This window comes from Ovis aries, chromosome 8 (genome assembly GCF_016772045.2).
Source record: "Ovis aries strain OAR_USU_Benz2616 breed Rambouillet chromosome 8, ARS-UI_Ramb_v3.0, whole genome shotgun sequence".
NCBI lineage: Eukaryota > Metazoa > Chordata > Mammalia > Artiodactyla > Bovidae > Ovis > Ovis aries.
Window position 1 is genome coordinate 12,600,491 of NC_056061.1, and position 25,297 is coordinate 12,625,787.

Genomic DNA, 25,297 nt, shown 5'->3' on the forward strand with positions numbered 1-25,297 from the left:
TTCCTGTTAGGCATAGCTGTGAGGCTGTAAAATGACACTTTCACCTTTGAAACGCTGGTGGTTTCCTAACAGCACAACAAAACCTCATTGTTGTGCGTTTTTTTTTCCCCCTTCTTCATCTTGTACTTTTCTTCCCAACTGTCCTCCGGCTGCCTGAGCTAGCTTTTTCTAGCCCTGCCTTCTCAGATTTTTCTTTCTTGCATCTTCTCTGAAGGGAAATCTCCATTTTAAATCTTTGAGTGTGCTCGCTGACATCAGTTTGAATCTCAAAGGAAAGATGAAAAGGAGGCTTTACCGGAGGTAGGTTCATTACATTTAGAACAACGGCGTTTCACTTCAAGACCCTGTCTGTTGAGTATGAGAGACGTTCAGAGGAAGGAAGAACATCTGGTTTATATGAAGCTGAGAAAAACGTTACTTTAGATTCAGTTTTTCAAAAGAGTCGGCCAAGTAATATTTACCTTTTAACCTTTCAAAATATTAATCTTAATGACAAATAAGCATGATGAGTCTTCCTCTACTGGCCAGGGCAGATTTCTAGGGGTTGGAGAGAAATGCAGATCACTATTGGATCAATTTTCAAGGATCTTTCTGTGAGTTTTCCAGGTCATAAATGGCCTTTTGGTACCGCTGGGGGATTGAGTGCCGCTACACAGATCATCCCAGGGGTCATGAGGCTGTGGAGGATGTTTGGTGACCAGTCTCAGGTTGGCCAGAACTTATTCTCAGTGCGAGAGTCTGGACACAATCTAGGGCAGAAGCGCTTGGACTCTGCGCCAGTGAGCTGGCATACCCTTCAGTGCCTGGCGCTTCGTGACAGCTAACATTTGCTGAGTGCTTTCTCTATGACCCCAGTGCCAGCTGCTTTGCAAGGCGTGACACAAGCAATTACAATATATCATTTGTTCGCTTTTCAAATTAGCAGAAGTTTTGAGAAAGGAAGAACAGTTAATAAAGCTTTCTGTTAGCAGAAGCACAGTGAGAAGGGTATGCCTCACATTTCTGGCAAACTGTCATTATATACAAAATTAGGAGACTTAAAAAAGTAATGCCCTTATGCTAAGTAATTTCACTTTCAGGAAATTAGGAAAAGAGTCAGAGTTACACATCATCTCACCCTTGTGAAAAACTTGAATGAATACGATTTCTACAAGTGGCGGAATTGTTAAATTTTGATTGAGGCTTAAAATATGTAACCATTAAAACAAGGCTTCCAAATCTTTAAATATGATACAATTCTCACAAGATGTCAGGTAAGAAAAGCCAGATACCAAACTATACATAAAAATGATCTCATTTTGCAAAAATAAAAAGACTCACTCTCCCTACCCTTACCCCCTAGAAAACACTCTATGATAGAAAGAGTTTAAAAAATGTACAAAAGTGTTGTGTGGTTAGATATTATTTTTAAAATGTGCAGCATTGTGCTTTTCTATAGCTTCCAAATTTAATATAATAAGCAGGTATTTTATAAAACTAGGGAATAATGCCTATTTGAAGAGCTTGGTGTGGAGGGTGGACTAATGGTTGGGTTGGCTGGAGGTGCCCTTGAAAGGGTGCAGACAGCTTACTAGGGCGGTGGGCCCCACCCCACATGAGATCAGAATCAACAGACTCTAACTGGAGATGACTGAGGATGAAAGAGAAGAATCTGGGATGATATTTAGGCTTCTGACTTGGGGCACCACTAATTAAGATGAGAAGGCATGAGGACAAGCATGTTTGGGGGAAAGATGACAGGACTTTGGACATGCTGAGGATCAGACACCCGTTAGGGGAGTGAAGCTTCCTCTTCCCACCCACAGAGGAGAAGGAATGGGACGCCAGGGGCCCGGCTTTAAGGTAATGCTAGTAAGCTGAGTCTGCTCCTGCATGGGAAGGAGCCAGGACAGCTCAATTCTTCGCTTCATTGTACTTTTGGACTTTCTTGTCCATGTGGCAAGAAACCGGGATAACAGTCCAGTCACCTCTGTCTCCAGGTATCTCTTCTTTCCATGTGCCCCAAGTGTTAACAAGAGCACTAGGGTCTTGGAAGAGGCCACCCCGTTTCTTCCTCCTTCTCCATCCCTCCTTTTCTTCCTCTTCCACCACAGGTCTAGAGACACACCTTCTAGAGGGATGAGCGCTCTCTTTTATCCTGCTCAGTGGCTCAGCCTGAGAGGCTCACTCAAGCCCACTCGACTCTAACCCGGGAAGCAGACTTCTCTCTCTCCGCATGCCTCCTCAGCGCCTTTTCCTCTGTGTGCTGGAGGGCACGGCCACTGCTCCCACTGGACTTGTCAGGAGCTGAGATTCAAGGTTGGGATTAGTGGAAAGAGGCAGAATAGGCCTAAACGAGGGCTGCTTCCGTTCAAGATATCCAGACCTAGTCAGGAAAGGATTGAATTCCCAAAACAATTGAAACCCTCTCTCCAGGCCTCCATACTGAGGCAAGAGACCACACATAGCCTCTACAAGAAAATATACCTTTCCCAGCTCTGCTTCTTCTCGGCACATATCTCATGGGGGCCTCTTGGGCACAGATGGTTAGGTGAGGAGGACAGGAATTGATATTCCCTGATGCCTTAGCCAGAATGCCAGTGTCACGCCATCTCTGCCTCGTGGAGACCCAGGGGTCCCTGTGGGGCCTCTATGTGCTTGACAGCGGCAGCTTGGAAAGAAAGAAGCATGTGAAGCAGACATGTGGGAATCTGCAGCATAAATCTCAAAAGCTGATGAGCTCATCCAAGGAAGATGTAATAGATGAGAAGAGAAAAAGAGTCAGAAATAAACCCTTGGGGAACACCATGAGAAAACGAACAAGCAAAGTATATTTGGGGGACTTCCCTGGTGGGCTAGTGGTTAAGAATCTGCCTTCCAATGCAGGGGACGTGGGTTTGATCCCTGGTTGGGGAGCTAGGATCCCACTTATCCCAGGGCAACTAAGCCCACGAGCCACAACTACTGAGCTCGCGTGCCACAGCTAAGACCTGATGCAGCTAAATATAAATAAATATATTTTTTAAAATGTACTCAGAAAGACTGGCCAGGGATAGAAATAAAACAAAACAAAACAGAGATGATAAGAAAAGCCAAAGAGAAGGAGAGTCTAACAGGCTTGTGCTGTGCTAAAATTGCTTCAGTCGTGTCTGACGCTTTGTGACCGCATGAACTGTAGCCCATCAGACTCCTCTATCCCTGGGATTCTCCAGGCAAGAATACTGGAGTGGGTTGCCGTGCCCTCCTCCAGGGCATCTTCCCTGCCAAGGAATCGAACTTGAGTTTCTCGCATCTCCTGCACTGGCAGGCGGGTTCTTTACCACTAGTGCCACCTGGGAAACCCTATTTTTAATCAATGGTTTCAAACAAGAAGGAGCAATGTGAAGGCAAACATGCAAACAAGCCAAGTGCGGGGCCACAGACCGCAGTGCTGGGAACCGTGGGCTGAGGGAGCAGAGGAGGAGTACTCGACTGAAAGCCTCGCAGCAGTGACCGCCGAGCTGGGCCTGCGAAGGGTGACAGGAGCTTGCTGTGTGCATGCATGCACCGCGGGGCTGGGAGTGAGTAAATGAGAAAGGGATGGTGAGGCAAACACACACACGGAAGGACCCGGCGTGTCAGCGGAGTCAGAGCCAAGGGGCCGGCCTCTCCACCCTGCACCGTCCCTGTCTCACAGAGGGCCAGTCTTGGAAGATCTGACAGTCGCTTGATGAACCTGCATCCAGGTTGGGAGTGTTGCTGGAGAAACCTCATCGCCTGCCACCCCCCACCGCAGGCTGATGCCAGACCCCACCGGGGCCTTCAGTAGCAGGCAGCCATCCTCCTGCAGTTCGTCAGCTGGCATTATTCCTGGTTTCTATAGCTCCTACTCAGACCTTCTCTGTATTCCTCCAAGTCCTCCCTTCTTCACTTCTAGGAGATGCCCCCTTCTGCTGTTACCAAGAAATCATCAAATGAGCAATACCACGACTTACATAATACTGCCACTGAATCTGCATTCTGTTCTCACACGCCCTATTCCTTTCTGCTGCCTGAACACCTAAGACCAATCCTATCCCCACCCCTACATTCCCTGCCAATTCTCAGGGATCCAGTCCCTGGCTTATGCCCTCTCTTATTTTATCTTCTGAACCCTCTACTCTACCATTCCTGCTGATCTCTTCTGAAAGGTTAAAGCCTCTCTCACGAGAAGGAAAACCTCCCACCCTCACATTCGCTCCCAGCTTTCCATCTCATTTTTATTCTCCAAAAGCAAATTTGAGTGGTTGGCCCACATCCACTAGCTCCATTCACTCACCCTGGATACATTCCCTGAATGTTAGAAGCTACATTTTGAAGCTGCCACTTTAATGAATCTGCTTTTTTGCTGAAGTCACTGACTACTACCTCCTTGGTTTTAGATCTAAAAGACAAACCTTAGTTCTTTCTTGTTGACTAATCCCTGGGATCAGAACACAGAGCATTTTTTTTTACTAAACCTAATCTTCTTGCTATGTTCCTTATCACAGTGAAGGGCTGGTACCTCGATCCTTCCAGTTTCCATTCTAAAAACCTAAAAATCTAAAGAGATCAATCTTGACATCTTTCTTACTTTCCACATGTAATTAACTACTCACAAAATCCTCTTTCTCCTCCTATCTTTCAAAAGCGCTGTTTCCTTAGTCATCACTGTCATTCTTTCAGGCACTGCGCGCTCTCAACAGTGACTACTGCAAGAGCTTCCTAGAGTGTCTTCAAGTGTTGTCCAATTCCAATCAACTGCACACCTGCCGGCAAGAGCAGGCTCTCCAAAATGCGTGTCTCTGTTTAGTTCTCCACGCTCAAAACAGCTCAGTGCCTTTCTACTGCCCTTAGGAAAATAACCAAACTCTTCAAGCAGTTCATAGGTCCTCTGTGACCTGCCATTTCATTATCTCCAGCTTCATTTCTTGCCACTCCCTCAGCTTTGCACTCTATGAACCAGCCACACTGAACTCTTTATTAGTCCATCAAAAGCCGCACACTCTTTGCTTCTCCCTTGGGTCATTCCTCTGCACAGCAGACTTTTCTCTCTGGCCAGAACATGTTCTGTGTCCCACTTCCACCCCAGCTGCCTGTCCCCCCACTTCTGATCTCAGCTCAGATTACTCCTCCTGGGTCACTTCCTTGGATCCCCTAGCTCCATTCCGGTGTCTGGGTACACGCTTCCATAGCCTGTGGCACCTCACCTATAATGGCAATTACCTCACTATATTGTAATGATTCTTTACCAACTGAGCTATCAGGGCTCCCCTCATAGCTCAGTTGGTAAAGAATCCCCCTGCAATGCGGGAGACCCTGGTTTGATTCCTGGGTCGGGAAGATCTGCTGGAGAAGGGATAGGCTACCCAACCCAGTATTCTTAGGCTTCCCTTGTGGCTCAGCTGGTAAAGAATCCGCCTGCAATGTGGGAGACCTGGGTTCAATCCCTGGGTCGGGAAGATCCCCTGGAGAAGGGAAAGGCTACCCCCTCCAGTATTCTGGCCTGGAGAATTCCATGGACTACACAGTCCATGGGGTCCCAAAAGAGTCGGACACGACTAAGCAACTTTCACTTCACTTCACTATTGTAATGATGTATCCATACTCCTTGATAGTAAATTCTACTTAGCCCATCCATTGTGCTCCTAACATGAGAAGGGCTTGCTAAGTGCTCAAAAAAAAAAAAAAAAAGAATGGTTTTTCAGGCCAAATTAAGAAGCTTGACTTTCATCATGTACATAATGGGGACCCTGCAGCAGTTTCAAAAAAGGGAAGTGAAATAACTGGCTGGTAGATGTGGTGATAGTGTCTTCCTAATACACAAAACTAGTTTCAAACAGAGGAAGAAGGTTTTCCCTCATAGGATTTCCAAGGCGCACAAGAAATCTTAACTTCTTGCCAGCCAAAAAGTGCTTGGATTTTGGACACGAGAATATTTCGTTTGTGCCTTGTACTTTAAGGACGACAGTCTAACCCTCTTGAGCCTCACCTCCCAGCTCTTGGTGGTTGGCTCACTGAAGAAGTTGTCGATCATAGTCAGCTCTTCTTTCTCCACCACCACAAAGCCTTGCTCTTTGGCGTCTTTCCCATAGACGTCAGGAGACCACTGGACAAAGAACGTGTACAAGTGATCCACCCTGAAAAACACGTTTGCCATAGGGGTTAACACCAAATCTACTTTCCTGGCAGGCACGAGTAGGAACTTGGGCATGTATGACTCTCCTTTTCCTGCTTAGCAAGTCCATGTTGCTACTTGGGAAATCTCCCATGTTGAAGACAGTCTCTACTTGTGCATTCCAAATTTGGAAAATAAGTCAATAAATGCAAGCAAAAGTCCACAGACACTGAGCAAATGTCCTTCAATCTGAGGAAAAGATCAAGAGATGGAACTTAAAGGTAGAAAACACAATGAAATATTTACACCAAAATTGTTTTTCTTCATTGGATCCTCATTTATTGAATATCTCTATTCACAGGGGAAAAATTGACCTGAAACTTTAGATGGGAACAAAGCAATATTCCAGTGGGTCTTTATGTAGACTGAAACATTATTATACCTTAATTTTAATAAAATATCTTTAATACCTAGAAAATAGCAGGGATAATACTAGCTATCATTTTAACATTAGAAACAGACTTAATTTAACCAATACTAGGAATGCAGTCTTGCCTTCAATATCTCTGTTCTCTTATACATATTTAACATCTGAAGCATCTCTCCAGACTTAACCAACAGACAGGTGGCTAGTTCCCAAGAAAAGACTGGGAGCTCTCAGTCTTAGCACCTAAAATACCTCCCACCCTTCACCCATGTGAAAGAGTCAAAAGTTCTCTGACCTGCAACCATCACAGTGGAGGTGTAAAAAACAGATAGGATCAAATGATTCTTAAAGTCTTTAATAATTACAAAATGATAATTTCAATTTGAGTCTCCTGTTTGGCACAGTGCTAACTCATTCCTAAGTTTATAAAAGTTCTAACTGTAAAAATATTGTAACACTCTTGCTGTAGACTGAATATTTGTGTCCCCCTAAAATTCGTATGTTGATATCTAATCCCCAAAGTGATGGTATTTGGATGTAGGACCTTTCAGAGGTGCTTAGGTTATGAGGCAGAGCCCTCATGACTGGGATTAAAACACCCCACAGTGCTGGCCAGCCCCCTGTGCCACGTGAGAACGCAGTGCAAAGACAGCCATCTATGGAACCAGAGCAAGCCCTCACCAGACATTCAATCTGCCAGCACTTTGATCGTGGACTTCCGAGACTCTGGAACTGTCGCAAATAGACCTCTTCTTTAAAAGCCACCCAGTCTGTCATATTCTGTTATAGCAACTAACTGAAGGGTTCCCTGATGGCTCAGTGGTAAGAATGCCTGGGCCACTGAGAGAGACTCAGGTTTGATCCCTGGGTCAGGAAGATCCCCTGGAGAAGAAAACTGCAACCCATTCCAATATTCTTGCCTGGAGATTCTCACGGATAGAGGAGCCTAGTGACCTCAGTCCCACACAAAAGAGTCAGACACAACTGAGCAACTAAACGACGACAACAAACTGAGAAATATAAACAGGATCAAAACACACAACAGAAATGTCACCATAATTCTAACATTCCAGTGGATCCAACTGCCTTTAGGTTTCTATGGTCCTAACCTGTTCTTGATCATAGGTACAAGGTCTTCTTTCCATCGTTACCGGGGCTAAGACATAATTGTTATATGTAACATTAAATAGCGCATATTTGCCATTGTTGCTAATCTTTGTACTGACTTGTAATGGCTGCATTTCACAGAAGTAATAAACCATAATTACCCAAATCCCTATGTCCTTGGGATGTTTAGCTTGTTTCCAATTCTTTTTCTTTGGTTGTACAAATAACATTGCAATGAATATCCTCATGATCCATGCCTTTTGTCATCTTTTGAATTATCTCCTCAAGATTAGTTCCCAGAAGAGGGATTATTAGGCCAAAGGGCATGGTTTTACAGCTCGTGATCCATCTTAACAAACTGCTCTTGAAAGCCTGACTAATTTACTCTGACAAGAGCATTACAGTTTGCATCTAAGGTAACAATCTTATCTTTTTTTTTTTTCTAAATGAATTTCATATATATTTTAAGTTTTACCCCACTGATTCTGTATTTCTTTGAGCGGTAGTAGGTTGAACATTTTTCAAATGTTTGCTTCCTGGCTGCCTTCTATGAATTGGCTCTGTGATTGTGGAGTCATTGTTTTTCTTTTCAATATATGGGAGCCTTTATAGAATGTAAACATTAGCCACTACCAAATGTTTTTCTAAGCTGTTTTTTTTCCCTTTTATAATAATTATGTCTTTTCTTTCATAATATAAAATTCTTATTTTCATATATTTTAAAGGTATAGTTCCTTTGAGACTTCTACTCCTTCAAAACAAGGGAAGTTGGCACCCAACACAAGGTGTGTATCAGTGTGCTATGATATGCTAACCATTTCTATTTTTTTCTAAAAAAAAAAAAAAAAGAAATATAGATCTATGTTATAACTGTGCATGGCTGTGATAGTTAATTTTATATGTCAACTTGGCTAGGCCGTGGCCAGTCTTTGGTCAAACATGAGTCTAGATGTTGCTGTGAAGGTATTTCTTTTTAAAGATGTGATTAACAAGTAAGCACCCTTTCAATAAAGCAGATTATTCTCCATAACGTGGGTAGGCCTCATCCAATCAGTCAAAGGCCTTAAGAGGAAAAGACTAAAGTCCCCAGAGTGAGAAGGAATTGTCTCTAGATGTCCTTCAGGTTTGTGACTACAATATCAACCCCTCCCTATTCCTCTAGCCTGCTAGCCTACCTTGCACATTTTGAACTTGGCAGCCCCCATAGCCATGTAAGCCAATTCTTTAAAGGGAATCTTTCTCTGTATATGTGTGTGTCTGCATACAGACATATATATACCTACACACACACACACATCTTCTCAGTTCTGTTTCTCTTGAGATCCTTGACTAAGACAGTGGACAACTCTGAAAAACTATGTAAGAAACTGAGGGGAATGGTTATCTCTGGGGAATGGAATGAGGTAGAAGAAAAATACATTATATATATATCTTTCCTTAATTTTTTGGACTTGATAGTACATTTTTATAATTTTAAAATTAAAATTACATTTAAAAAAAGCAAATAATGAGAACTTTCCACCTTAGTCATATCCCTGTGCATCACATTCTGGGTCCACCTCTCCCGCTGTAGGTGACCACTTTCTTATCTCCTTGTGTGTTCCTGTGGTGCTGTTTGTATGTTGTTCATTGTTGTTCAGTCGCCAAGTCGTGTCTGACTCTTTGTGACCGCGTGGACTGCAGCACACCAGACCTTCCTGTCCTTCACTATCTCCTAGAATTTGCTCAAACTCATGTCCATCGAGCTGGTGATGCCATCTAACCATCTCATCCTCTGTCACCCTCTTCTTTTCCTGCCTTCAATCTTTCCCAGCATCAGGATCTTTTCCAATGAGTCAGTTCTTCATATCAGGTGGCCAAAGTATTGGAGCTTCAGCATCAATCCTTCCAATGACTATTCAGGGTTAATTTCCTTTAGGACTGACTGGGTTTGATATTTATATCTATTTTTATAGCTAGAAATAAACATGAATATAAATTCTTTTCCTCTTTTGTTTCTATGAAAAATAGTACTATTCTCTAGTTTTTTTTGCTTAGCAGTAGAGCCTAGATATCTTTGCACAGCAGTAGAGAGATGGCTTCCTCGTTCTTTCCTTTATAACTACACAGTACTTTCCTGAGTGGATTTACCCTGGTTTACGTAACCATGCTCTCTAGCCTGGTCACCTGGCTTGTTTTCAAGACAGTGCTGTCATAAACTGTGTCATGAGTAACTTGGAACGTCATTTTTGCAAGTCTTACAGACGGAGCTATAGGATGTATTCTCAGAAGTGAGACTGCGTTATCGAAGGAGCAATTCACTTATGGCACCATTTTTTGCCCTCCCACCAGCAATATGTTTGCTGCTTTGAATCTCCAAACTATTTTTATCATGTAATATGACACTTCCTATTAAAAGTTAACTTAACAGTAAAATAAATCATATGACTCCAGAAAGGTTGGTAAGTATACAATTCTAACTCTTTTTGAGTTTTCTAACACTTAAAATTTAGTCCATCTTAAGTGTATTTTAGAAAAAAGTTGAGAAGCAAATATGCTTCACTCTAACTTTTGTAAAAGGACACATTTATTACATGCTTACCCACCTCAGATAAAATGGCTTCCTAAATATATGTGGGTTAGCTCATCTGTGAGAAAGAAGAAAGCACTTCCTGATACATGGGAGCCGGTCTGCTCCTATCGGCCAGGTCCCACTGGTAGAGGAGCTGGCTTAGCACTCCCAGCTCGGCTCTGGTAATCTCCTGTTGAACATAAACAATTCCACAGAACATGAAAGTGAAAGTGAAGTCGCTCAGTCGTGCCCGACTCTTTGCAACCCCATGGACAGAAGCCTGCACCAAGCTCCTCCGTCCATGGGATTTTCAAGGCAAGAGTACTGGAGTGGGTTGCTATTTCCTTCTCCAGGGAATCTTCCCAACCCAGGGATCAAACCCAGGTCTCTCGCATTGTAGGCAGACAATTTACCGTCTGAGCCACCAGGGAAGTCCACACAGAATATGAACATCAGGCAAAGATACTCTATGACCACGATGAATCATGACAGAGATGAGTCTGCTGGGGTCTTATATCTGAACACAGTGTGCACCCACAAAAATGACCAAACATCCCTCTAATCTGGCTACTATAAATGACTGTGCTACTTCACCAGTTAGGGCATTAGCCTCTCTCGTTTTCCCTCCCTCAACATGGGATTTCTGCGTCTAATCCAGTTCGACTTAAAGTTCTCCCTCGAATCACCTAACATACATCCTGTGACCCTTTTCTAGCACTCTCTAACTAGAAAGGGCCCTAAGATGGCCCTAAGTCCCATGCATTCTACTTCAATACAATAAATCAAGCAAGCTCATTCAACTTCAGGGGTGTTCCTGGTGGTCCCTGGCTGCAGGGCATTGCTTCCTTAAACAATACTCCCTATGCACCCACTATGCGCCAGTGACCCAGCCCTGGAGGAGCTACCTTCTGGAATATTAGGGTTGGAGATATAAGGTATCATTTAATCCAGCTGACTCTTCTTGATATAAGAGAATGAAGGCGTTGAAGTCTACTATCAGCATCACAGCCAGGACCAGATCTCCTGAGGTTCTTTGAATCACATTGCAAAGCCTTCCCCATATGCACCCTACACTGATTTCTGCATTGGTTCCCCTGTAACGTCCTGGTTATGACACAAGACACATTTTCTTCATCACTTTTTGAACCAACTATCCATGAAGGAGTGCTCATTTATTTCTTCTCTAACACGTTACTCTCAAAGGAGAAGGCATTGTACAAATATAAACACTGAAGAAGCCTCCTAAGAAATGCTAGGGTCTCAAGCTGGCATATGTCCCTGTGTAAGACTGCAAGCGAATGAGGGATGAGGCAGAGATTCAAACTGAAGATTTTATTTCTATTATAAGAAAATTTAATAAAATTTTATTTCTCTTACAAGAAAATGTATAATTTTATAAATTATAATTTTCTTATAAGAAAATATAAATTGTGACACCTGCAGGTCCGTGAAGATTTTAAGGTGAGTTCCTATCTCAGGAACTGCCAGTCACTTCCCTTTTCGGTGACCAAGACAACAAATTGCTTGGGAAACCATTTGAGCAATTCTTTTTATTATGCAGATTCAAGGTGAGTAGGACGTATTATTTTAGAGGAGGGTAGAGTTGAACAGTTCCTGTTTGATGACCACAGCTTGTTCCTATAACCCACTGGGCAGGTGGGTGGGATGGAAGATCTGTATGTGGGCCAAAGGATTTCCTAAGAAGGAGGAAATCTCAAGTCTAATACCTTCTTTTTCAAAGTTCAACATTATCAGAGCATCTCTGTTGAATTAAGCTGGTCCTAATAGAGGTAAGCTCTCAGAAAAGGATAATATCCTTTTCTGGAAGAAATACCCCTTCCTTCTGGAAGAGAAACTCTTCAAGGTGGTGGGGGGAACAGTCTGATCTAGACTGATGACCTGGGATCCATATGAATGCCATGGTTATTTTAGGAGCAGATTAATTTGGGCATGTTGTGTTGCCGATGGAAAAACTTAGGTCAACCACTTGCCACAGTGGGCATACGATGGAAGAAATGGCTACACATGTCATACATATATGCGTGAGTTCCCTTTGTCGTTGTTTACTCAGTCAGCACTGAGCGAAACCCCATGAACTGCAGCACGCCAGGCTTACCTCTCCTTTACTATGAGACCCCTAGGAGCTATAACAAGTGAAGGGCTGGGGAGGGAAAGGTGAGTGTGGGCACAAGGTATTCTTGCCACCATGCACTTTTCTCTCTAGAAGAACTACATCAACCTGGGGCAAGAATCTGCAGTGACCAAGTAAGAGAGGTTTATTCCAATCTCTTCTCTAGGGATGGTTGGATTTCCTGCGAGGTGAATCAAGCCTCTGGGATCATTGGTTGACAGAGTAGCCTATTTTGTAGCCAGGTCAAGAGCAGCCAGGGTCATCCCTTTAAACTGGACAATCCCTGGGCTTGCTGAACTTACCACAAAAGGAAGTGTCTAGAACGGAGACATGCATTCTCAAAATACCATAAAAGAAGGTCAGTGTCAGAAAAATTTTACTGTTAAACACAGAAGCGACCTTATGTTTTAAGCAATGCTGATGAAATATATCAGCTACCTAAAAAGAAAAGATTGGATTCCCTGCCTTGAGGACCTCACATTACACAACAGCTCTAAGAGTCAAGTGTTATTAGGCCCAGTTTAAAGATCAGAAAACTGAGGCTGCGAAGACTGAATGATGTGCCCGAATACCCCATCACCGGAAATGCTCCAGCCAGTCTAAGCAGACTGCCTCCTCTTTTATGAATGCTGAGCCCCAAGGGGGATGGTGCACTTTTGCAACTGTTAAGGGTCTCACAGAATGAGTTGGCTACTTCCTTGGTTTGGGGTTTTATGAACGAAGCTTAAGTAGGTGTGAGATGCCCTGAGTGGCCCTTAGGTCACATGGGGGCACCCTCCCCCATACCTCCTTCTCCACACTTCCACGCACTGCACACAGCACTCAGCTCCAGGCCTGGGGAACATCAGGGCAGCCTACTCTGCTCAGCCACACCGCTGGGAACGGCTCTCCACTGGCTGCGACGGGTGTGCAACAGCCCTGGACAGCCTCCTGCCTCTCTCAGGTGGCAGGCTCTCTGCCTGCAGCCAACAGTCTCCCCAGCCTCGAGAAGCCTCCGGGGATACAGGAAACCTCCAAAGTAGGTTGTGCAACAGGGCAACCTGCTGGGGAATGCCCATGTCTCTTTTCTCAGATGCCCAGGACCCTGGCGCACCCCAGCATCCCTCAACCATAGCCTCCCACACGTAAAACCTCCGCATTGTCTTACAAGGAGGGGTTTTCACACTATGCCTCTGAGGGGAAAGCAGGGGTGAACAGTTAGAAAGGCCCGTCCTATGAGAGAAAATTAAAGCTCATCTGGAGCTGGTTTGATTGCTTCATTCCTTGGTCCTTGGAGACCAAAAAGAAGAGGATGTGACTTCATTTTTTTTTTCTCCTTCTAGATTAGAGAGGCCCTGAGTTTATTTAAGTTTCTCTAACCTAATTCCTGGAACAGTTCTTTTTGGCTAGCTTAACTGGATTTTCCTGGTGGTTAGTTCCCAGAACCGAATCCTGCCCTCTGGAAACAGGCCTGAAGTTCTGAAAACCCCCTCCTTGTCCCTCTGCCCCCACCTTGCCCTCCTCACGACCACAACCCCGTCAGTTCCGCTCTCACCTTGACCCTCACCCCTCGCCTTTCCCCAGTATCAGCCCCTCGGGAATTCACACACTTCCAGGCCAGTCTCTGCACCTCACCCCCACCAGGGCCTCCTAAAGGCACACAGCTTTCTCCCTCCTGTTGCACCTGCCCTTCCAAACCCCTATTCACAGAAACAAGCACCTTTCTAACTCCTCTAGTGAGACGATGGATGTTGCTGCATTTGCTTATTGGAGCTTAATAGGTCCACTACAAGTCAAGGGCGCCCAACGTGTGCCAGAAGAAACCCGCCCTCCTGGGGCTCTCTACTCACCTCCAGTGCCCCTCCTCCACGGCTCCTCCACTCAGCAGCTATTCCAGACTCAGCCCTCAGCCCACATTCAGTCTCTCTTCTACCCACCCTGCCTCTCAGAACAGAGGACTCTCTAATAGGGTGCTCCCCCTTAGTAAGCATTCTCTTCAGAAGAAGTAACTGCTCTCCTGTTTTAACCCTCCTCTCAGAACTTCAAACAGTCCCACCCTTGAGTGGTCTCCCTACATTATTCCCATCTCACTTCTCTACCACTTTATCTCCTTCATCTTAATCCACAAATTTACTTGCACTTCCCCACTCTTAAAAATACATATATAAGCCTCTGGGACCTCCCTGGTGGTCCAGTGGTTAAGGCTCCGAGCTCCCAATGCAAAGGGTATGAGTTCGATCCCTAGTCAGGGAACTCGGATCCCACATGCATTGCTTTGTGGTCAAAAAACCCCAAACAAACAAAAAACATAAGCCTCGAGATTTTGTTTCTCCCTAAGGCTTCCTTCCCATACCTCATCTTCCCTTCAGGTTATATTGTTAACATTTGGGTTAAACATTTTTTTCGCAACTCCTTTTTGTTCCTGACTCTATTAACCTTCTAGTATATGCCCTTTGTCCCAGGTGGCGCTAGTGGTAAAGAACCTGCCTGCCGATGAAGGAGACATAAGAGACGAGAGTTCGATTCCCGGGTCAGAAAGATCCCCTGGAGGAGAGCATGGCAACCCACTCCAGTATTCTTGCCTGGAGAATCCCATGGACAGAGGAGCCTGGTAGGCTGCGGTCCACAGGGTGGCAAGGAGTCAGACACGGCTACAGTGACTTAGCACAGCACAGAAGAAACCTGCCTCAGAAACTGTGTGGATGGAGGCAGGGTTTTGCATCCTGTTCCCTCCCTCACTACTTTAGTGAAGCTGACTTCCTCAAACTTGACCTACCGTGAAGAAACTCAACAGTATCTCATTCATGGCTTTTATTTTATTTTTGAAGCACACTGACTCACCCTGTGGTCTCCATGAGTCACCGAGCTTCAGCCTCAGTTACCTCAGAACACCATCTACGGCCTCGGGCCAAGCCAACACAATTACTGCATTACCAGTAATTACCACCCTGCTGGCTACCATGCGGTCATGAAGCAGTAAGGGTGGTAACATCTGTGAGCAGGGAACTCACAGGACAGGTACTGGGCCCTGGAAAAACCTGGTATGTAAGGAAAAAGCAGGAGGAGAAGTCCTGGAACAAAGCCAAGAAGAGGCAGAGAAGTAGAAGCAAGGTGATAAAATACACATCTGAGCACTTGACCCAGCTGTGCAAAACCCTTCCGCTCTCTCCCTGGAGGTTTTCGGATAATTTCAAACTCCTTAGGGCTCCTGAGAGCTTTGTTGTGTGTCAGTCTCCCTAACGGGCTCTTTGCTGCAGCCACACGCTCTTGTATCTCTCTCCTCCAACATCCCACTCTGGCCTCCACGCTCCATCTGTTGAGCCTCTTTCTTTCTTGTTATTATTATTTTAAGAAGAGTGATAACAAAGGTAAGCCTGGTGGAGAATCATTTCATGCTGGGGTCAGGGAAGGCCTCCGAGGGGTCCAGGTCCAGCTGAGTTCTGAAGGAACAGTCAGTTACAGGAGGAAGGCAAGCAGTATTCCACTGCAGGGTCATGTGCAAAACGACCTGGCATTGTAAGGGCAGGGTGGTGCTGGAAGGAGGTCAAACTGGACATGGCAGAGGGAAGGAGGGACAATGCAATCACATCCCTGGTGACTTCTTGACGCAGATTCTGTAATCGGGACAAGCTACTGAGACACGGTGCCTGCCCAGGGTGATCCAGCCCCTGCCCTCAAGCGATCAGGTTGAGAGAAGCCAACAAAAGTGCCTAACACAGTTCCAATGGCAGAAGCCAGTGGGCATCAGGACTGGGATGTCCACGCAGGACAAGAACTCATCAGGGAGGAGAAGAATTCCTGACAGGTGGGGAAAAAAGATAGAGTTTTATCTTTTGTTAATGGACTGGCAGGGGTGGGGGGGAAGAAAAAGCCAGAGGAGCTGGGTCACTGGGTCACAGCAAATCCTGGGCACAAGATTATATGCTCTGACCTTATTCCAAGGCTACCATTCTCCAAAGTGTACCATGGGCAGCTCCAGTGACTTCAGAGGACGCCCAGAGGACCCTATTTCCATAGTTATGTATTTATTTAAAGTGTATTGGGAGTCAACACAATTAGCATATTATTAGCTCCTAAATTTCACAGATATTACTGCTCAGGAAAAGCCTAAGTTAAAAAAAAAAAAAGAGTTGATCTAAATCCTTTGAAGACAACTCTTAAGGAAATAGTAGTACAGATGGTTTGCAGATATGGGGGTATTTGGAAAGGAAGGGAATGACCGAAGTTTGAGAAGCACCACTAGGCAATATCCAGGGCTCCGGCAGGGAAGTGGCCCAGCCAGATCTGCAGTTTAGACAGACTGCTGTGGAGCCAATGAGGGAAGGTCAGGAAGAGATACAACTAACTGGAAACAAAGACTTTGTGGAGAAGGCGGCAATGGCAATCCAGCCAGGAGGCGATCAAGGCCAGGGTCCAGGCGAAGTGGTGGACATAGCGAGGAGCTTGCCATTCACACTCCTCCAGGCACAAGAATAGTTCCCACCCATCCAGCCACTGGTGATACCAAAACCCGGCACTCAAGATTTGTTCAGGTTTCCCGTCTAACTCCAACTTTGGGCTTAATCATATTTCATCATCTGCAGTGATTCTGGATGCAGATGGTGACTGCAGCCATGAAATGAAGATGCTTACTCCTTGGGAGAAAAGTTATGACCAACTTAGGCAAAAAAGCAGAGATATTACTTTGCCAACAAAGGTCCATCTAGTCAAGGCTATGGTTTTTCCAGTAGCCAAGTATGGATGTGAGAGTTGGACTGTGAAGAAAGCTGAGTGTCATAGAATCGATGCTTTTGAACTGTGGTGCTGGAGAAGATTCTTTAGAGTCCCTTGGACAGCTAGGACCAGTCAGTCCATCCTAAAGGAAATCAGTCCTGAATATTCATTGGAAGGACTGATGCTGAGGCTGAAACTCTAATACTTTAGCCAGCTGATATGAAGAACTGACTCATTTGAAAAGACCCTGATGCTGCAAAGGATTAAAGGTGGGAAAAGGGGACGACAGAGGATGAGATGGTTGAATGGCATCACTAACTCAATGGACATGAGTTTGAGTAGGCTCTAGGAGTTGGTGATGGACAGGGAGGCCTGGCATGCTGCGGTCCATGGGGTCGCAAAGAGTCGGACACGACTGAGTGACTGAACTGAACGGAGATTTTGTCATAAGCCTCAAGGCTCCTTTAGAGATTCACCCCAAAGAAGACACCATATTCAAGTTACAAATCTGCATTTAGCAGATAGAGTTGTCATCTCTGAGAAAGAAATTCAAAGAAGGGAAATGATAAAGGTTCTTAGAAGGCAGCAGGCTTACCTTAGAGGCAAAAAGTACTGCCAACTATAGGAAAGGAAGCCGCAGAGCAGCAACTGACTATCATTTAGAGGACAGACAAGCGCAGTTATTTCTCATGATAACTTCAGGGGGCAGCCACTATAATTAGCGCTCCTAGTTAGTGCTGGAAGAAACAGATGCTTACACAGGTTAACTAACTTGCCCACAGCCACACAGTATGCTAGGGGCGGACCTGGCATTAACCTCAGGTCAGTTCATGGTCTCAACCCACATGTTGCACTGTTTCCTTTATGTCAGTCTTGCTGTTCTGGTTTTACTATTTCATGAAAGCCCACCACTGACCAAGCTGTAGGGTTGAGGGATATAAAACGTGAGGACAAATCAGAGGTGATGCTTGGAACAAAACATTATTCCAGCCGTTCACAGTTGAGGTGTAAAGGTTTTAGGTATGATTATCATTTATGCTATCAAACAAGACTACTAGTTATGGTGGGATTTTATTTACTGTTGCTTTTTTTTTTTAAACATAATTGTGAGGTAAAGGACAAAAGCACCATTTCTAAGTTAAAGACCTGACCTCCCAAGTTAGTTCCACTTGTTATCAGCTGGAGGCTTTGGGAAAGTTCCTTAATCTCTCTGTGCTTTTATTTTATTATTATTAATCTATATATTTATTTGGCTGTACTGGGTCTGTCAGTGGCAGCACACAGGATCTAGTTCCACGACTAGGGATCGAACCTGGGCCCCCTGCATTGGGAGTGAGGAGTTTTAGCCACTGGACCACCAGGGAAATCCCTCTCTGAGCTCTTAAAATGAAGGTAAGAAAACCTAGCTCCTTATTCCAGTATATGGAGTGTTAAATGCATAAGTTCATTCTACTCTGAAACAGATCTTTCAGAAAGTGCCCTATATGTGATTCTCTAAAATCGTGCTACCACATAGACCAACAAACCTGACCAAAACGACCCAGAAGCAGCTAGGCATTCTCGTCTTATCACAGGTCACTTGACTGGTACGAAAAGAAACTGGGGCAACACACAGCAAGATATAACCCGCAAACCACGCACTTAATTTAAAAACTAAGCAGGAACCATTAAACAATTTAATGGTTATTACATTAAAGATATACTTTAGAGTACATTATGGTACAGAGAATAGGAAATAATACTACAAGAAAGGGAAGAAGAAAGAATGTGACCCAGACAGTAAGGAGTACATATGTAGTCCCCCTGTTCAGCTGTATGAATGGTAAATTAAAGATATTCTATGCACTTCAGCCTCGGAGAAGGCAATGGCACCCCACTCCAGTGCTCTTGCCTGGAAAATCCCATGGGTGGAGTGTAGGCTGCAGTCCATGGGGTCGTTAAGAGTCAGACACGACTGAGCTACTTCACTTCCACTTTTTACTTTCATGCATTGGAGAAGGAAATGGCAACCCACTCCAGTGTTCTTGCCTAGAGAATCCCAGGGACGGGGGAGCCTGGTGGGCTGCCATCTATGGGGCTACACAGAGTCGGACACGACTGAAGCGACTCAGCAGCAGCAGCATGCACTTCAGCCTAAACCATTCCCAGACTTTTCCACTCAGAAACCCAATAAGGCAAAGCACTCTTTTCCTGTTTGTGTTTAATATCTTGCTCTCTTCTTATACGAGCATTTTATTTAAATCATTAAAGAAATGTTTAACTTTTCCTGACTTAAATACAATCACAACATTTTTTTTTGCTATTTATTAATAGAATAGCTGTGTGAGCTCTACAGTAGACTGGTCATTACAAAACAGAATGCTTTCATTTGTTTTTAAGGCAAAGCACTCTCGACCACAGAAGCTATTACTAGAAAACTATCACTTAATTTTAAACCCATCCTCAATGGCCTGACCTAAGGTCCTGATAGCTTAGGGTGAACGGTGTCAGATTCTTGATCTCCAAAGAAGATTTCTCTTCAGGACCAGGAACCAGGCTTGATCACTCAAGAACTTTTGTGTAGCAGTTGAATTAAAGTATGAAAAAGACAGAGAAAGCTTCTGACACAGACATCAGAAGGCGGACGGAGAGTGCCCCTCTGCTAGTCTTTAGCCGGATGTTTTATGTCTGCCAGAAAGCTATTAATCAGATAAGAGGGACACCTCAAGGCTGAAGAGTTTTACTAGGCCCCTCTCCCACAATATGCCTTTTTGAGATCTGATGGCATGAAGTGTGTCATCCCCCAGTCATAAAACAATTGATATGAATACTGGTCTGTTGAGCTATTATCAGCCCAAAGTTTGAGAAGAGGAAAAAAAAGTTAGTCTTAGGTGGAACCATTTTGAAGAAAGGCAAATTCCAAAGCAAATACATAGTTTCACTAACACAGTTTAAGAAAAACATTTCCATAAGAAAAACGCATTGGTTAGCTCAAAGTTTGAGAAAAGTTGAGTTCAGGTGGAACCAGGTGTTGTCATGGCAACACAGAATTTTAAGAGACTCTTGCAGCCTATTTCCTCCATTTGGAGACCCCTGGCCTTTCTGCCTGTTACCCTCTCAGCCGTTATATGAAAGGGGTCATTTTACTTGCTGGTAAGGTCCCTTCTGGATTCAACATTCTACAACTTCAAATGAAATCAATGGTTAGTAATGCCCTGATGTAATGTCCATTCTTAAAGGGTCTCTGTGTATCTATAAAAGAAAACTTCATTTACAAAGCACCAACTAAACAAGCTTCTTTGTTCACCAGAAATAATAGGAAAGTCCTTTTGAGAATCATTCATCAAAACAAAATAGTTACAATACAGATCACTCACAAATAAGTAAAAACTGAAGGTTTATATTAATATCAATGCTGGAGGCCTTCAGTCGGCAGCCTGTTACTTGGACTCAGCAGTAGGGAAGTACTTTTTGCACTGCTCACTACTTTATATTCCCCATAAACAGTGGCTAATACTGCAAAATTGGGGGGATTTGCCACACATCATCCATAATTCAATTTCTTCTGAAAGAGATGAGAAAATTTAGCAACACCACGCTCACATTCCCACATAGCAGCATTGGGTCGGAGGGACCAAGTTACTCAGCAGCTGATTCCCAGAGCAGATAATTAACACGGGCCCCTAAGCATCTCTCCCCACATCCCTCCATCTGGCCCCTGCAAACATGTAGTTGCAGTAATTACTGTTTCTGCATACTTACTCCCAAACACTATGTGCGGCACCCATTGGCCGGGATTAATTATCCTGCAGTGGAAACAGGCAACAAACTACTCTCCAAAGTGCTGGCTCTCACTCTTCCACCACAAAACACAGCCACCGGAGTAGAGCGCTCACTCTAAAAGGGGCGTTCTTTTTTCACATGCTTAGGCTCCACTGTAGAGTCACTGATTAACTTAAGGCGCTTGCCAAAGCTGGTTAGTGAAGTTACTGAAGGGTGGCTGCCTCTACCAAGGTGCTTCTGGAAAATGATGAATTGCTAGAACTTTAAGTGGGTGAAACAAAAAGTAAAATGACCAGGAATAGAATGAGAGGAAGCAAGACCACTTCAAAATGTTTGGAAGTATTAAAAAAAATAAAGTGAGAATATTTACATAAGTAACCTTATTATCCTATAGCTTACTTTTTTTTCAGTAGGTTCCCCAAAGTTAGAACTTGTGTTAATACAAAGAGAGAAAGATAATTCCTTTAGGAATTATTTTGGAGCTGTTTTTGAATTTTTTCTTTATTAGTGATATGCTTATCTTAAAACATTATTATAAGACTACAATATGACATAAAAATCACCAGGTTTGTATTCTGAAATATACCTGGTTTGACTAACTAGAGCCTAGATTGTTCTAAAAAGTATAGTAAAGACTATTGAGAACGATGGTCTTTTGGGCACTGACCATTACTAAAGATTTCAGTTTAGCTCTGATACCCTTAAAAGCAAGCAAAAGATGACTTTTGATCAGAAAATGCAGCACTAACTATGGTTCAAGATTTCATGGTGTAAAACTAGGTCAGTCTGTGATTCCTTTAATTCACTGTTTTCTCTAAGGAAAATGAGAAATAAGGAGCATTTTTCTTAGTCTTCATGAGGGTCCTTAGGACTTGGATTATCTTCCCACTGTAAAGTGAGTTTAATAGAAAAATCAATTTTTTCAATTTTATATCTCATTAACAAAAGTAATGCATGCTTACTAAATGCAGATAGGATGTTTAATGGCAGAGAAGTAAAAGCAGTTTACAAAATAGTGTATACATGTATATTGTGTATTTGTGTATATATAGACTTACTACATTAATGCACACATAGAAAAAAGGCTGAAAGGCTACAAAAACAAAGATGAACTGTAGTCAGCTTTGTGTAACAAAATTATGAGCTTTTTATTTTGCTTTTGCTTTTTAATATTCTTCTAAATACTATATAAAGCATGCACATGTGCTCGGTCGCTTCAGTCATGTCCAATTCTTTGTGATCCCATGAACCATAGCCCACCAGGCTCCCCTGTCCATGGAATTTTCCCAGCAATAATACTGGAGTGGGTTGTCACGCCCTCCTTCAGGCAATCTTCCCGACTCAGGGATCGAACCCAAGTCTCCTGTGTCTCCTGTCATGGAGGCAGGGAAAACAAAGAAGGTCGCACACTCAATTGTACATAGTGGTAGTGTAGATAAAATAAGTATAGTGGACTGATGCCACTACCAATGTCCAATATGTTGGTAGTGGACTGATGTCCAGTACCTTGGCCACCTGATGTGAAGAACTGACTCATCTGAAAAGACTCTGATGCTAGGAAAGATTGAAGGCGGGAGGAGAAGGGGATGACAGAGGATGAGATGGTTGAATTGCATCACCAACTCAACGCACATGAGTTTGAGTAAACTCCGGGAGTTGGTGATGGACAGGGAAGCCTGGCGTGCTGCGGTCCACAGGGTCACAAAGAGTCGGACGTGACTGAGTGACTGAACTGACTGAAAAATACTCATGGGCTCTCCCTTTTTCCCTTTCCCTCTCTTATTAGCCTACTTATTACACAAATCACACTTACCAGTTACTTCATCCTGGATTGATGAATTAAACATTTATACATGATTTGGCCAATTCTACATAATTCCTGCTATTTCCATCTTACTGATTTTAAAAGCTAAATAATATGAAATCAATTATTATTAAATATGAAATAAAAAATTAAATATTAAATATTTCAGAGGTTAAGAGGCCATAAATAATTGAAAAAAGATAACATTTTTAATTTAAATAGGAATTATTGGTTCTTTCTAAGAAAGGAAATAATCTCCGTAGAGGAAAAAAGACAAATGTATTTTTTATATAGAAGAGTATCCAAATGTTTGGAATACAATCTATATTAAGCCTCTAGATAGTCATTAAGTTTCAACGCATACTAAAAGATCTGCATCTTTACCACCACCTCCCTGGCATTTTGTGTTTTGATGCCATAATTGACATCTTACATATTCTCTTGCTTTTCCCTTAACTGTTAGCTATAGTTACAGCTAAGATTTTTCTATTTTTTTTCTCTTTTAATCTTCATATTGGCTTATGTAAGTGGTTGATCCACAGCCTTTACTATATACTTGCCTTTACTAGTGGGCTTTTTCCTTTCCGATAAATTCTTTTTTTTTTTTTTTTTTACATGCAGGAAATGAATTTTTTTTTTTTAAATTTTAAAATCTTTAATTCTTACATGCATTCCCAAACATGGGTTTGCAGCCTACTCTTTTCCACTTAGAGAAGACCCTTCAACATTGCTTTTAAAGAGTTGGTATAGTGTTTATGAACTCTTAGTTTTTGCTTCTCTGAGAAGTTCTTTCTCTCTCCTATTCTGAATGACAGTCTTGTCAGGTAGAACACTCTTGGTTGCCTAGGTTTTTCTCTTATAGCACTTCAAATGAGGATTCCCTTGTACATGACTTTTCCTCTTGTTGCCTGTAGAATTCTCTAAGTTTTGCCATTTTAATTATGGTGTGTTGGGGTGGATCTCCTTGGTTTAATTTGAGACTCCTTTGAGACTCTTCTGCTTCCTATACCTGGATATGTTTCTCTCCTTCAGGTCTGGAAAGTTTTCAGTCATAATTTTATCAAATACATTTTTAATCCTTTCCTCTGTCTTCTCCTTCTGGGACCCATATAAAGACCCATATTAGTATGCCTGATGTTGTCCCAGAGGTCCCTTAAATTGTTCATTTTTTTCTTTTTGCTGTTCTGATTGGGTGATTTTCATTAATTTAATTTTCCAGATTGCTCACATGTTCTATATCACTCTGTGTGCTGTTAATTCCTTCTAGTGTGTTTTCTATTTCAGTTACTATCTTCAGTTCTGACTGGCTCTTGTTTTCAAGTTCCTTATTAAAATTCTCATTCTGTTCGTCTATTCTCTTCCCTAGTTCAGTGAGCATTCTTATTATTAATGTTTTAAACTCTTTATCTGGTAAATTATTTTATCTTTGTTTCATTAAGTTGTTTTTTCAGAGAGTTTTCTTGTTCTTTTGTTTGAAACAATTGTCTCTCAGCTTCCCTGGTGGCTCAGATGGTAAAGCGTCTGCCTACAATGCGGAAGACCCGGGTTCAATCCCTGGGTCAGAAAGATCTCCTGGAGAAGGCAATGGCAACCCACTCCAGTACTCTTTCCTGGAAAATCCCACAGACGGAGAAACCTGGTAGGCTATGGTCGATGGGGTCGCAAAGCGACTTCACTTTCACTTTCTATGAAATTAGGATTAAATGGTTACCTATCTAGGTCTTGAAGGGCTGCCCTTGTGTAGGAGCATTCTGATACAGTCTGCCTGTGGCTCTGGTGGGAGAGTAGGATATGAAGTTAGCACAGGTCATGTTTTTCCCCAGGTGTCCAGGCAGCTCTCACTTTGGTGGGAGGTGGAGCTGGTGATGGAGGAGACACAGCCAGAACCAGGTGTGAGCTGGAGTTTCCCCTGTGCCTAGTGGCTGATGCTGTCTCATTGGGTGCAGTGTCGGTCACAAGGTGCCGGAGCAGGTATGAGCTGGCTCAGTTCCTCTAAGAGTATGCTCTCCCTATTCCCAGCATTGGCACCTTTGTCCAGATGAGAGCAGCACTGGAATGGGTTGGGTGGTCCTAGCATGCCAGTCAGTGCTCCAGACTACTCTCCATCTGCTGGGTCCATGAGAACCAGGAATGGCCACTCTCTCCCCATTCAGGAAACAGTGACAGACTTTATTTTCTTGTCCTCCAAAATCACTGCAAATGGTGACTATAGCCATGAAATTAAAAGATGCTTGCTCCTTGGAAGAAAAGCTATGACAAATCTAGACAGCACATTAAAAAGCAGAGACATTACCTTGGCAACAAAAGTCTGTCTAGTCAAAGCTATGGTTTTTCCAGTAGTCATGTATGGATGTAAGAACTGGACCATAAAGAAGGCTGAGCACTGAAGAATTGATGCTTCTGAACTGTGGCGTTGGAGAGTCCCTTGGACTGCAAGGAGATCCAACCAGTCCATCCTATAGGAAATCAACCCTGAATATTCATTGGAAGGACTGATGCTGAAGCTGAAGCTCCAATGCTTTGGCCATCTGATATGAAGAGCCTACTCATGGGAAAAAACCATGATGCTGGGAAAGATAGAAGGCAGGAAGAGCAGGGGGCGACAGAAGGTGAGATGGTTGGATGGCATTACCAACTCAATGGACATGAGTTTGAGCAAGTTCTGGGAGCTGGTGATGGACAGGGAAGCCTGGTGTGCTGCAGTCCATGAAGTCACAAAGAGCTGGATG

General features: G+C 43.4%; 1 protein-coding gene and 1 long non-coding RNA gene across 7 annotated transcripts in view; one reads left to right on the top strand and one right to left on the bottom strand.

The window, feature by feature from the left end:
- NCOA7 (nuclear receptor coactivator 7) overlaps positions 1–25,297 on the bottom strand; it is a 158,069-nt gene that overhangs the window by 10,871 nt on the left and 121,901 nt on the right. For 5 of the 6 annotated variants that reach the window (XM_060419203.1, XM_042253206.2, XM_004011139.5 and 2 more), the window contains one exon: positions 5,969–6,116. The exons of the other annotated variant lie outside the window; for it this stretch is intronic. In XM_060419203.1, the coding sequence (XP_060275186.1) occupies positions 5,969–6,116 (148 nt within the window). The remainder of the gene's footprint in view (positions 1–5,968; positions 6,117–25,297) is intronic. 6 annotated transcript variants of the gene reach the window in all.
- LOC132660194 (uncharacterized) lies at positions 34–24,136 on the top strand. The gene is made up of 2 exons (XR_009601507.1): positions 34–300; positions 2,094–24,136. It is a non-coding gene; the product is annotated as an uncharacterized LOC132660194 (long non-coding RNA).